This window comes from Bos indicus, chromosome 7, assembly GCF_029378745.1.
Source record: "Bos indicus isolate NIAB-ARS_2022 breed Sahiwal x Tharparkar chromosome 7, NIAB-ARS_B.indTharparkar_mat_pri_1.0, whole genome shotgun sequence".
NCBI classification, from domain to species: domain Eukaryota; kingdom Metazoa; phylum Chordata; class Mammalia; order Artiodactyla; family Bovidae; genus Bos; species Bos indicus.
Window position 1 is genome coordinate 34,127,228 of NC_091766.1, and position 14,666 is coordinate 34,141,893.

Sequence of the window (14,666 nt, forward strand, 5' to 3'; positions counted from 1 at the left end):
GTATATGGTCCTAGAGTATAAATAAGCCAGTCACAGGCCACTTTATGGAGCCCCTCAGCATTCCAGGGGCTCCTTAGTCCATCTGAACTACATGAGATCTCACTGTAATAGTTCACAATTATGAAGGAAGGGGACAATCCTTGAGCTAAAAACTATTCTGAATGCTCCCCATACCACATTAGTAGATAGATGCTTGACCACAAATAAAAGGATCCTGTCTCTTGGGACTTCAAGACCAAAAAACATGAAAATCCAAAAATTTGCAGTGAACTTTCACTGAGATACCGTATTTCTCCAGCATCTCTAGAGATTAGAATATTCTATAAAATAAACATATAGTTAGAATATAAAGAAAGAATGCTCTACAGATCAAAGTAAGGCTAGAATACTCTATAATATAAAGGTAAAGAAACGATGGTGAAGTTCATTAACAGCATGTTTCATGATTCAAAATATGAATGGCTGTCGGCTATGGAATGAATGTTAGTATCCTTCCAAAATTCATACGTTGAAGCCCTAATCTCCAAACAATGATGGTGTTTAGAAACAGAGCTCTTTGGAGGTGATTAGGTTTAGATGAGGTCATGAGAGAACAGCCTCCATAATGGGATTAGTGTCTCTCTCTAGAAGAGACACGAGAGAGATGATCTTTCTCTCTGCCTTGTGGAGAAACAGTAGGAAGGAAGCCATCTGCAAACCAGGAGGAGGGGTCTCACCAGAACCCAACCCTGCTGGATCCCTCACACTGGACCTTCCAGCCTCCTCACTACGAGAAAATAAGTTTCTGCTCTTTAACCTACCCAGTCGACAGTATATTTGTTACAGCATCCTGAACTAAGATACTCTCATTGTTAGAAGCAATGGCTTCTCAGTCTGTATGATTGATGATGAGAAAGAGAATGGATGTATACTCACTTCACTGTCCTTTCACCTATAGAGGAACACAGTAAAATCTGAAAAAGTTACGCATTTTTCTGTCATGACATACAGACACTGGATACTTAAAAACGTGTTAACAGATCTGGCTGACTAGCAAAATGAGTCCACAAAAGTATTAGTGCTTTTATTATGTGGACATAAAAAAAGAGAAAATTTTCTAATCTAGAAAAAAATTTTACTCATCTTTAGTAATTTCATCTTACCTTCCCCAACTTTAAGAATTAAATTAAAATTGGACCCTGCAGTCTCCTAATAGGCCACAGAACAGAAAAGTTTGTGCCGTGATTAAGAATGTAGTTACACAACAGATACGAAAGATATGGTAAAAAAAATTTCTTCTCACTTTCTCTTTTTATCACCTGATTTTTCTTTCTTCATAAAACGGTAGTAAGGTTCTTTTGGAGCTCCATGTAAGTGAATGGAAGCATGACTGCTTTCTCTCTGCAGCTACTTGGCTTATATTGGATACCTTGCCAGGTTGCTAATGGCACTCTGATAGATAACTTTCTTAGATTAAATAAAATTAGTACCTTTGATTGCCAGTTTTATACACTGAGAAAATAATTATGATTTTATACTGATAATTAAGGTGGTAATCCAAAATGCTAATTCTGGGGGGAGGAAGAAAAATGATTTTAAAGCTGTTAAAATATAATGATAATTACTCAAGACTTAAAAATATTTCATTTAACTTGATGTACTTTCTTTATGTTTAAAAGGAATCTGAAGATTAAAGAAGCATACAGCTAAGGCAACTGTTTAAAGTACTAATTTCAGGTGCTACAATGAAATCTTCAAAACAGATTATTTTCATTTTAATTAATTCTTTTCATCTCTAAAAAACATACATGTCTGAGGGCCATAAAACCCATGGGACGTGAAAGTTGCTCAGTCATGTCTGACTGTTTGCAACCCCATGGAATTCTCCAGGACAGAATACTGGAGTGGGTAGCCTTTCCCTTTTCCAGGGGATCTTCCCAACCCAGGGATCAAACCCAGGTTTCCTGCATTGCAGGCAGATTCTTTACCAGCTAAGCTACAAGGGAAGCCCATGAAACCCGTTATTTCCCATTAAAAAAAAAAAAACCTTACTGAAGAAGGTAAGATTTACCTACCTTCAAAGAGACAGGCTTTAGTTATAACAAGGATACTTTATTCCTATTGACTAAGAGTTATCTTAGAATATTATAAGGACAGGACTTACTCCACTTGGCTGCAGTATTTTCACCTTTAGTGATATGCCACTCAAACACAGCACGGACTTTCTTGACCACCTCTTCCCCAATACCCTGAAGGCGGCGACCTATTTCTTCAAACACAAGGGTACTCTGAAGCCCCGCACCCTAGCAAAAACAGAAAAGATAATCATTTCATTTTAAAAGATATGTAAAAATGACTCAAGGGGAAAAACTATCACAAAATCAATGTGCAATAAGGTAATTTTTTTAAAAACCTGCACATAAATAAGGCAAACTAGTTTTTGTTACCCTAGTCTTCTTTCACACCTTTCTATTTATTTATGTTATCCAGAACCTCAATCCCCTTAATAAAAGAATTTTACTTTTATCAGAATTCATAAATAATATTTTACAAGTAGACTAGGAACTAACTTAACAACTTATATCCTAATAGACTTCAGCAGGAAGATACTGGACAAATTAATCGACTTCTGTGATCTCATTTCTTCATTTGTAAAATGAGACTAAATTACATGAAACTTGAATTTCTTTCTAGCTCTAAAATTTCTTACGTTTTTGATCTTAGATTCTTTTTAAAGAAATTTTAATTTTCATTCAGTTATGTGATAATATGACTAATGAAACACAAATATCATGGATTTGAAAACTTCAACATTACAAAGTTAATATTCTGGAGACAGAATATAAATATTTTTATTAATTCAGCATGTTAATAGACAGTAATACAAATGTTTTAATAAATAATATATATGCTATTGCTTTTATATATGCACTGAACGCTTTATACACATTTTTAAATCAAGAAAAAGGTACAAAATATTTAACTTTTTAACCTTTCTCCAAAATACTATTTACTTAAGATTTCTTATTAAACAAGTGATTTATTTACTCTCAAACTAGAAAATCAATTATATTCTCTTAAAAGATACCCTAGTATCACCACAAAAAAAGTTTTTTAGAAATTTGTCATTTTCAAAATATTCCTTTTCTTCCAAGCAGTTTTGAATTAACGGTCTCTAGTTCAAGAATTAAGAATCTTTCATAGCTCTGAATTTTCTAAAGTAGACTGAACACTCTTAAAGTAATCTCAACTGAAATTCATAAATCAGGCTATAACTTGGATGCTGTGCTGTGCTCAGTCCTGTCAGACTCTTTGTGACCCCATGGACTTTAGCCCTCCAGACTCCTCTGTCCATGAGGATTCTCTAGGCAAGAATACTGGAGTGGGTTGCCATGCCCTCCTCCAATGGATCTTCCCAACCCAAGGGGTCGAACCCAGCTGTCCTGCACTGGAGGCGGATTCTTTCTGTCTGAGCCACCAGGGAAGCCCAAGAATACTGGAGTGGGTAGCCTATCCCTTCTCCAGGGCATCTTCCTACCCTGGAATCAAACCAGGGCCTCCTGCATTGCAGGCGGATTCTTTACCAGCTGAGCTACCAGAGAAGGCCATGACTTGGATATTAGTGGTTGTAACCTACCTCAGATGGTGTCTTAGCTGAAATAGCAGACGCTGGTACAAGATCCACATATGCATTTGAAATGACGATGCCTCCAGTTTCTTGGACCTTATAAAGGGTTTGGGGATTGGGGGGGTAAAAACAGCTCACTCTGATGAGGCCAATGAAAATGAAATTTTATTGTGAAATGCTATAAAGTCTTTTAAAAGAAATTTACATTTTTCTTCATATGAAAGAGAAAATTATCCAAATTAAATAGTTCATAAATTAAATGTCAACAGGAATAAACATGAAAGCTCACTGACTTATTAAAACTGTAATTAACCCTAACCATAGAATCTACTGAAGCCTTTCTCAAAAATACTTACGACCAGGTCCCATCTCCAAAGATTCCAATTTAAATGGTCTGAGGTAGAGTCTGAGCATTGGTATTTGGAGGATTTATTTTGCAATATAAGTATGTCTAGTGGGGAGCCAGGATGAGAATTGCTTAATTCTTATAAATAGTAAAAGGCATGGCACATAATCCACATGAGGCAGGGTACTCAAAGTGTATTTGTTTGGTTAATATACAACAAAACTGGGTAGAAACAGACCTTCTATTTAGAAACTATACACAGTACAAAGTAAACACTTGAATAGCCTTTTTTCAGAATATTCATTAAAAGAACTCAAATTCTAATTCCTAATATGGCACCTAAAATTATTCCAATAGTATTCTTTTATAAAATTATGGTACTGCTACGAATGTATAGGATAATGTCTAAAACTTAAGGTAGCACTTATTAAAACTGATTTTTAACAATCAGAAAGATCATTCTCCCCTATTTTCCATTATACTTCAGAAAAATAGATCTTTCAAACAATTTCTTCATTTTATTTCAAATTATATACAGTGGAAAGCATGAAAGGAAACAATTTATGGAAAAAATGCACTTTAGAAAATTACTCTATTGTAACTAAGGAAGGGAAAGGATTCCCACAAATAGCTAATAGAAAAAGAATACCTCTATAATCACTGGGGGAAAAAATAGCAAATATACTGAATAGATAAGAAGATGTGCTTAGAATTTATTAAAATGACAAGAATGTGTTATATTTAAACATTAAACTACTACTCAACTCTTTAAGTTTTTATCTATATAAATTATTTCTATATTGTTCATCATGAGAAAATAGAGCCCATAATTGTTTTCATGGTCCTTAATTCTTTTAGGGTTCATAATTTTATTCAAAAAATAAACTTACATGAAATAGTTAGAAAATAAGAGGGTTCTGGAATATGTGGTACAAACATTTATTCCAAGGGGATTTCAGAGGAAAGCCAGGATGTGTGTTTGTATGAATGGGGGAAAGGGGAGTGGTAAGGGAATGCCTCTGAGGACAAGGCAGAGCTTCAACTGATGCTGAAAAGACAAAGGAAATTTGAAAAGTGAAATAAACAGTGTGCATAAGTGAATCAGGAAAATGACACTGAGAGCAGCAGGAAGTAATAAGCAGTAAGGCAGCCATACAAAGAACAGTTCTGGAAAGGTATTTATGTATGAAAGAAATCATGGTACAGTTTTAAAGAAAAAATTGTGAGGACCTAGGAACTGAGTGCTGAGCCAGGCAGACCAAGGTGTATATCCCAGCTCTACCACTTTCTATGTGACCATGAGCAAATTATTTAAAAGATCTGAACCTATATTTTTTCCAAATTAAAGGTAGAGTTGTTATGCATAGTAGAGATAATGGGATAGGCTGCTCACAGGTACTCAGTAACTATAAGCTGCTATTACTGTTCGTGGTGTTATTTAAATTGCTCAACACAAGACATTTATGTAGTACAAATGATCAGACCAAAAGGTATCAGCCTGGTCAACGATGTTAACAAAAATTATCTGTAAACAACTTACAAAAGGAGGACTGTATGTTCTTTTAGTATTTTACTGGAGCACTGCTAACAGCCTCACCACTAAAAGCACTTAACTCTATAGGGAGATATACTTTAATTTGTCTTGTTACTTACTATTGATTAAGCTCAGATTCTGTGACATAAGATGTTAATTTGTGGGTTTTTGTGTGATCAAGATGCATATGATTTCTGTCTTGTAGAAAATATAACCATAAAGGATATGGTTTTATTCTTCTATAGAACAATTAACTTGTTTTATCTCTTAACTCAGTAAAGTTATTTTAGAATGCCTTCCCCATTAGACTACATAAACCCTGTTGTTACTACTTCTCCTTTGAACCAGATTTATCATCTTTCTAACACCCTCATTAAGGAATTAAAGTTTCATCACATTTTTATTTTATATCTGTCTATGAATCATGCCTTCAAGTTTCTGAAGATTATATTCTGACAACTTGAATGATGAGTTGAGCCAAAAAGATATGGTTGGTTGGATTTTCAGAAATGTTATGTTAACAGGCACCAATTTAGTTGAGAATAAAACAGAAAATAAAAAACAAGGTACAGAGTCATCTTATTTTCAATTGAAAATTACCACTGATTTTTTTTAATTCCTAAGTTTTACTTCATATCCATAGTTATTAACCAAAAGAATGCTAGGATAGAACATAATTACAGGATATGGAAAAGCAGGTTAATGAAACAATGTACCTCTAACCACCTCACTCATACCTTGGTTTGGAAATGGATTCTATTTCCTTCCTTCCACATCTCAGTCTGCAGAGTCTGTCCCGGGTATACTGGTTTTGCAAAACGAACCTTTAAAAGAAAATGTGTTTAAGGGTTAAAAATGTTTTAATATAAAGTTTTTCCATTTGGGGAGGGGGGTAGTTTCGGATGGAGGTTGGAGAGCATAAAAGGAAGAAATAGGTTTGACTATACTTAAATTCACAAAAACAGTAATATGATAAAATTAGAAAAGAAAGATTATAGTTAGTATAAGTTAATTGTCTAAGTATAGAATCAATAAACAGTTCACTCTTGACAAATCAAGACATAGAAGAATAACCATATTAAGCAAAGTTATACAGGCAACCATTAGTACAACTAAAAAGAAGCAATTAAAAGTGGTACGAATTAAGTCTGGGGAATAAGATCTGGGGTTGGCATATAGGAAAGAATAATTCTACTTTTTATTTCATAATTTTCTGTATGATTTTATTTGTTCTGTGTACATATTATTGGACAATAATAAAAACTTTATAATCATCACTATAAAATAGTTTTAATAATGAGAATAATCAGTGTTATCAAAGACAAAACATCAGAAAATAAATTTCCACTGCTGCATGGAGCACAAACTGATAAAGCTTTTTGGAGTTATTTGACACTGTCTTAATGATTTTTTTTTAAGTGTATGTCTTGATTTATGCAAAGATACTGTGCAGAGACAGTTTTCTTTGTAATTTATAATGGATGAAAACTTGAAGCTAATATACTGATATAATTATAGTTTATGTTTATTAACGTTCAAATGCAGCCAGTTAACATTTTTAATTAATTAAGGTAAATTATAAAATATTAAACAAAATAATAATAATTTTTTAAAGGTATACCACAAGTTTTTGTTAAGGCATATATATTGACATATGCATGCTCCTAACTACTTGATCTCCTCTCGGCCGTCCCCCCTGACCTGGGAAGCAGGGGAGCTTCTCTCGGCCGTTTCTGCGCTGTCGCAGTCTGGTACTCTCGGTCGCTGCCCCTGACCTCAGATGTGGGGTAACTCCTCTTGGCTGCTGCCCTTCGGGCGTGGGGTCCTCTAGGCTTCTGCCCCTGACCTCCGACATGGGGTGGCTCCTCTTGGCCACGCTTAGCGCGTGGGTTGCAGCCGCCTGATCTTATTCACCTGCGTCTGAGGTCAGGGGCGGAGGGCGGGAGGAGCTACCGGACACCACCATGCCCGAGGCCAGGGGCCGCAGCCGGGAGGAGTAACCCCACGTCCAAGGAGCCGTGGCTGCACAGGCGCGGGAAGGCCTAGAGGAGCTATCCCACGTTGAAGGTCAGGAAGGGCGGCGGTGAGGAGATATCCCTCGTCCATGATAAGGAGCAATGGCTGCGCTTTGCTGGAGCAGCCGTGAAGAGATACCCCACACCCAAGGTAAGAGAAACCCAAGTAAGACGGTAGGTGTTGCAAGAGGGCATCAGAGGGCAAACACACTGAAACCATACTCACAGAAAACTAGTCAATCTAATCACACTAGGACCACAGCCTTGTCTGACTCAATGAAACTAAGCCATGCCCATGGGGCAACCCAAGATGGACGGGTCATGCTGGAGTGGTCTGACAGAATGTGGTCCACTGGAGAAGCGAATGGCAAACCACTTTAGTGTTCTTGTCTTAAGAACCCCATGAACAGTATGAAAAGGCAAAATGATAGGATACTGAAAGAGAAACTCCCCAAGTCAGTAGGTGCCCAATATGCTACTGGAGATCACTGGAGAAATAACTACAGAAAGAATGAAGGGATGGAGCCAAAGAAAAAAGAATACCCAGCTGTGGATGTGACTGGTGATAGAAGCAAGGTCCGATGCTGTAAAGAGCAATATTGCATAGGAACATGGAATGTCAGGTCCATGAATCAAGGCAAATTGGAAGTGGTCAAACAAGAGATGGCAAGAGTGAATGTCGACATTCTAGGAATCAGTGAACTGAAATGGACTGGAATGGGTGAATTTAACTCAGATGACCATTATATCTACTACTGTGGGCAGGAATCCCTCAGAAGAAATGGAGTAGCCATCATGGTCAACATGCAGTACTTGGATGCAATCTCAGAAACGACAGAATGATCTCTGTTTGTTTCCAAGGCAAACCATACAATATCACAGTAATCCAAGTCTATGCCCCAACCAGTAACGCTGAAGAAGCTGAAGTTGAACGGTTCTATGAAGACCTACAAGACCTTTTAGAACTAACACCAAAAAATGATGTCCTTTTCATTATAGGGGACTGGAATGCAAAAGTAGGAAGTCAAGAAACACCTGGAGTAACAGGCAAATTTGGCCTTGGAATACGGAATGAAGCAGGGCAAAGACTAATAGAGTTTTGCCAAGAAAATGCACTGGTCGTAACAAACACCCTCTTCCAACAACTCAAGAGAAGACTCTATACATGGACATAACCAGATGGTCAACACCGAAATCAGATTGACTATATTCTTTGCAGCCAAAGATGGAGAAGCTCTATACAGTCAGCAAAAACAAGACCAGGAGCTCACTGTGGCTCAGACCATGAACTCCTTATTGCCAAATTCAGACTTAAATTGAAGAAAGTAGGGAAAACCACTAGACAATTCAGGTATGACCTAAATCAAATCCCTTATGATTATACAGTGGAAGTGACAAATAGATTTAAGGGCCCAGATATGATAGATAGAGTGCCTGATGAACTATGGAATGAGGTTCGTAACATTGCACAGGAGACAGGGATCAAGACCATCCCCATGGAAAAGAAATGCAAAAAAGCAAAATGGCTGTCTGAGGAGGCCTTACAAATAGCTGTGAAAAGAAGAGAAGCGAAAAGCAAAGGAGAAAAGGAAAGATATAAGCATCTGAATGCAGAGTTCCAAAGAATAGCAAGAAGAGATAAGAAAGCCTTCTTCAGTGGTCAAAGAAAAGAAATAGAGGAAAACAACAGAATGGGAAAGACTAGAGATCTCTTTAGGAAAATCAGAGATACCAAAGGAACATTTCATGCAAAGATGGGCTCGATAAAGGACAGAAATGGTACAGACCTAACAGAAGCAGAAGATATTAAGAAGAGATGGCAAGAATACACAGAAGAACTTTACAAAAAAGATCTTCATGACCCAGATAATCACGATGGTGTGATCACTCACCTACAGCCAGACATCCTGGAAGGTGAAGTCAAGTGGGCCTTGGAAAGCATCACTACGAACAAAGCCAGTGGAGGTGATGGAATTCCAGTTGAGCTATTCCAAATCCTGAAAGATGATGCTATGAAAGTGCTGCACTCAATATGCCAGCAAATCTGGAAAACTCAGCAGTGGCCACAGGACTGGAAAAGGTCAGTTTTCATTCCAATCCCAAAGAAAGGCAATGCCAAAAAATGCTCAAACTACCGCACAATTGCACTTATCTCACACGCTAGTAAAGTAATGCTCAAAATTCTCCAAGCCAGGCTTCAGCAATATATGAACTGTGAACTTCCTGATGTTCAAGCTGATTTTAGAAAAGGCAGAGGAACCAGAGATCAAATTGCCAACATCCGCTGGTCATCGAAAAAGCAAGAAAGTTCCAGAAAAACATCTACTTCTGCTTTATCGACTATGCCAAAGCCTTTGACTGTGTGGATCACAATAAACTGTGGAAAATTCTGAAAGAGATGGGAATACCAGACCACCTGATCTGCCTCTTGAGAAATGTGTATGTAGGTCAGGAAGCAACAGTTAGAACTGGACATGGAACAACAGACTGGTTCCAAATAGGAAAAGGAGTATGTCAAAGCTGTATATTGTCACCCTGTTTATTGAACTTATATGCAGAGTACATCATGAGAAACGCTGGGCTGGAAGAAACACAAGCTGGAATCAAAATTGCCGGGAGAAATATCAGTAACCTCAGATATGCAGATGACACCACCCTTATGGCAGAAAGTGAAGAGGAACTCAAAAGCCTCTTGATGAAAGTGAAAGTGGAGAGTGAAAAAGTTGGCTTAAAGCTCAACATTCAGAAAACAAAGATCATGGCATCCGGTCCCATCACTTCTTGGGAAATAGATGGGGAAACAGTGGAAACAGTGTCAGACTTTATTTTTCTGGGCTCCAAAATCACTGCAGATGGTGACTGCAGCCATGAAATTAAAAGACCCTTACTCCTTGGAAGGAAAGTTATGACCAACCTAGATAGCATATTCAAAAGCAGAGACATTACTTTGCCAACAAAGGTTCGTCTAGTCAAGGCTATGGTTTTTCCTGTGGTCATGTATGGATGTGAGAGTTGGACTGTGAAGAAGGCTGAGTGCCGAAGAATTGATGCATTTGAAGCGTGGTGTTGGAGAAGACTCTTGAGAGTCCCTTGGACTGCAAGGAGATCCAACCAGTCCATTCTGAAGGAGATCGGCCCTGGGATTTCTTTGGAAAGAATGATGCTAAAGCTGAAACTCCAGTACTTTGGCCACCTCATGCAAAGAGCTGACTCATTGGAAAAGACTCTGATGCTGGGAGGGATTGGGGGCAAGAGGAGAAGGGGACGACAGAGGATGAGATGGCTGGATGGCATCACTGACTCGATGGATGTGAGTCTGAGTGAACTCTGGGAGTTGGTAATGGACAGGGAGGCCCGGCGTGGTGCAATTCATGGGTTGCAAAGAGTCGGACACGACTGAGCAACTGATCTGATCTGATCTGAACTACTTGATTATTTATAAAATAATAAATCTGCTAAAAATATAACCATATATAATATTCTTCATGATACATGTGTATTAGAGGTATTTATAGCTATGAAAAGAAAACTTTCTGAATACCAAGTCAATGAAATAATAAAAATAATAATTTCAGTACACTACCTACTTTAAATGAAGTTACTAAGACTCCTTCTTAGTTACATAAAATATATATTTATACATATTTTGTATATATACATATATAAATTTAATATAGACTAAGCATATTAATAACTTCAGATATGCAGATGACACCACCCTTATGGCAGAAAGTGAAGAGGAACTAAAAAGCCTCTTGATGAAAGTGAAAGTGGAGAGTGAAAAAGTTGGCTTAAAGCTCAGCATTCAGAAAATGAAGATCATCGCATCTGGTCCCATCACTTCATGGGAAATAGATGGGGAAACAGTGGAAACAATGTCAGACTTTATTTTTGTGGGCTCCAAAATCACTCCAGAAGGTGACTGCAGCCATGAAATTAAAAGACGCTTACTCCTTGGAAGAAAAGTTATGACCAACCTAGATAGCATATTCAAAAGCAGAGACATTACTTTGCCAACAAAGTTCGTCTAGTTCAAGGCTATGGTTTTTCCTGTGGTCATGTATGTATGTGAGAGTTGGACTGTGAAGAAGGTTGAGAGCCAAAGAATTGATGCCTCTGAACTGTGGTGTTGGAGAAGACTCTGGAGAGTCTCTTGGACTGCAAGGAGACCCAACCAGTCCATTCTGAAGGAGATCAGCCCTGGGATTTCTTTGGAAGGAATGATGCTAAAGCTGAAACTCCAGTACTTTGGCCACCTCATGCGAAGAGTTGACTCATTGGAAAAGACTCTGATGCTGGGAGGGATTGGGGGCAGGAGGAGAAGGGGACGACAGAGGATGAGATGGCTGGATGGCATCACCGACTCGATGGACATGAGTTTGAGTGAACTCCGGGAGTTGGTGATGGACAGGGAGGCCTGGCGTGCTGCGATTCATGGGGTCGCAAAGAGTCGGACATGACTGAGTACTGAACTGAACTGAACTGAAGCATATTAAAAAGCAGAGACATTACTCTGTCAACAAAGGTCCACCTAGTCAAGGCTATGGTTTTTCCAGTGGTCATGTATGGATGTGAGAGTTGGACTAGAAAGAAAGTTGAGTGCTGAAGAATTGATGCTTTTGAACTGCGGTGTTGAAGAAGACTCTTGAAAGTCCCTTGGAGTGCAAGGATATCCAACCACTCCATCCTAAAGGAGATCAGTCCTGAGTATTCATTGGAAGGACTGATGTTGAAGCTGAAACTCCAATACTTTGGCCACCTGATGCGAAGAGCTGACTGATTTGAAAAGACCCTGATGCTGGGAAAGATTGAGGGCAGGAGGAGAAGGGGACAACAGAGGATAAGATGGTTGGATGGCATCACCGACTCAGTGACATGGGTTTGGGTGGACTCCGGGAGTTGGTGATGGACAGGGAGGCCTGGCGTGCTATGGTTTCATGGGCTCGCAAAGAGTTGGACGTGACTGAGCGACTGAACTGAACTGAAGAGTCCTTCTCTTCTCTAACACTAAAAAGGAACAAATATTTAAATTAATAATTTACACATACCTTAATTGCCTTGAATCTCGATACGTCATTATCTGCAAACTGCTGTAAAACATGCCTGGCAGAAAATCCAAATGTACATAATCCATGTAATATAGGCTTATCGAAACCTAAAAATAAGAGAGATGATTTAGTTAGATAAAGACACATTTCATGTTTAAAAACCAACAACAGTTCATTCAGAACTTCAAAAATAATTTGTAAACTGCATTAACCTGAATCATACCATGTATTTTAAGAAACATGAAAAATATTTTATAAATAATACTTCCTGGGGGAAAAATTATGAAATAAACAAAGAAAGAAAAAAAAAAAAAAACAAGAAAGGAGTGTCAGAGATCTGGGGACACAAAGAATTATTTTGTTAGGTTTGGGTGTAGCCATGAAATCATCCATGGTGATTTCAATATCCATGTATGTAGACGATCCTTCCTCAACCTTTCAGTTTTCTGCTCTCCCCTCCAATGACCTTGCCCTTCATGCTCTGTCCTCCAAGGACTTTGTCCTTCATGATAACTCAGATATTCATCCCCATGGTCCTAACACAGACGTTGCACTAGCAGGAGCTACCTTCCACCATAATCTGAATTTCAAGGACACCATTTTCTGAATACTACTTCCTACCTTTCCATATCCTTTGCATAAACATATTAGCAAAGGGCTATTTTTTAAATGTCACCAGTTAAACTGCCAGTCAGAAGTAGCAATGTCTTTATTATTTAGATAACTGAGCTAATATTTTCATTCAGTTCAGTTCAGTTCAGTTGCTCAGTCGTGTCTGACTCTTTGCAACCCCATGAATTGCAGCACGCCAGGCCTCCCTGTCCATCACCAACTCCTGGAGTTCACTCAGACTCACGTCCATTGAGTCAGTGATGCCATCCAGCCATCTCATCCTCTGTCGTCCCCTTCTCCTCCTGCCCCCAATCCCTCCCAGCATCAGAGTCTTTTCCAATGAGTCAACTCTTCGCATGAGGTGGCCAAAGTACTGGAGTTTCAGCTTTAGCATCATTCCTTCCAAAGAAATCCCAGGGCTGATCTCCTTCAGAATGGACTGGTTGGGTCTCCTTGCAGTCCAAGGGACTCTCAAGAGTCTTCTCCAACACCACGCTTCAAAAGCATCAATTCTTCAGCACTCAGCTTTCTTCACAGTCCAACTCTCACATCCATACATGACCACAGGAAAAACCATAGCCTTGACTAGACGAACCTTTGTTGGCAAAGTAATGTCTCTGCTTTTGAATATGCTATCTAGGTTGGTCATAACTTTTCTTCCAAGGAGTAAGCGTCTTTTAATTTCATGGCTGCAGTCACCATCTGCAGTGATTTTGGAGCCCACAAAAATAAAGTCTGACACTGTTTCCACTGTTTCCCCATCTATTTCCCATGAAGTAATGGGACCAGATGCCATGATCTTCATTTTCTGAATGTTGAATTTTAAGCCAACTCTTTCACTCTCCTCTTTCACCTGCATCAAGGGGCTTTTTACCCCACATCCGAGGTCAGGGGCAAAACCCGGGAGGACCCCATGCCCGATGGGAGGTAGTCAAGAGGAGTTACCCCACGTCCGAGGTCAGGGGAGGTCAGGGGCAGCAGCCGAGTGGAGCTACCCCGTGTCCGAGGTTAGGGGCCTCGGCCCGGAGGACCTACCCCACACCCGAGGCCAGGGGCCGCAGCCGGGAGGAGCAACCCCACCTCCAAGGAGCGGTAGCTGAGCAGGCGCAGAAGGGCCTAGAGGAACTATTCCACATTCAAGGTCAGAAGGGGCGGCGGTGAGGAGATACCCCTCGTCCAAGGTAAGGAGCAGCGGCTGCACTTTGCTGGAGCAGCCGTGAAGAGATACCCCAGGTCCAAGCTAAGAGAAACCCAAGTAAGACAGTAGGTGTTGCAAGAGGGCATTAGAGGGCAGACACACTGAAGCCATACTCACAGAAAACTAGTCAATCTAATCACACTAGGACCACAGCCTTGTCTAACTCAGTATTTTCATTGGTATATATTATTAGCAACTCACCTGCTAAGCTAGCAAAGTTAGGATCAATGTGTAAGGGATTCCAATCTCCACTGAGGCGGTACAAAGCAGCCTGTGGAGAGAGAATTATAAAAGTAACTAGCATAT

At 39.2% G+C, this 14,666-nt stretch overlaps 1 protein-coding gene across 9 annotated transcripts in view; it reads right to left on the reverse strand.

The window, feature by feature from the left end:
- HSD17B4 (hydroxysteroid 17-beta dehydrogenase 4) overlaps positions 1-14,666 on the reverse strand; it is a 174,792-nt gene that overhangs the window by 87,292 nt on the left and 72,834 nt on the right. For all 9 annotated transcript variants that reach the window (XR_011567608.1, XR_011567605.1, XR_011567607.1 and 6 more), the window contains exons 18-22: positions 14,562-14,631; positions 12,551-12,657; positions 6,225-6,311; positions 3,617-3,703; positions 2,144-2,282 (exon numbers count right to left, since the gene is read on the reverse strand). Coding sequence is in view for 1 of the 9 variants with exons in the window: in XM_070793275.1 (XP_070649376.1) it covers positions 2,144-2,282; positions 3,617-3,703; positions 6,225-6,311; positions 12,551-12,657; positions 14,562-14,631 (490 nt within the window). In the remaining 8 variants the exon portion in view is untranslated. The remainder of the gene's footprint in view (positions 1-2,143; positions 2,283-3,616; positions 3,704-6,224; positions 6,312-12,550; positions 12,658-14,561; positions 14,632-14,666) is intronic.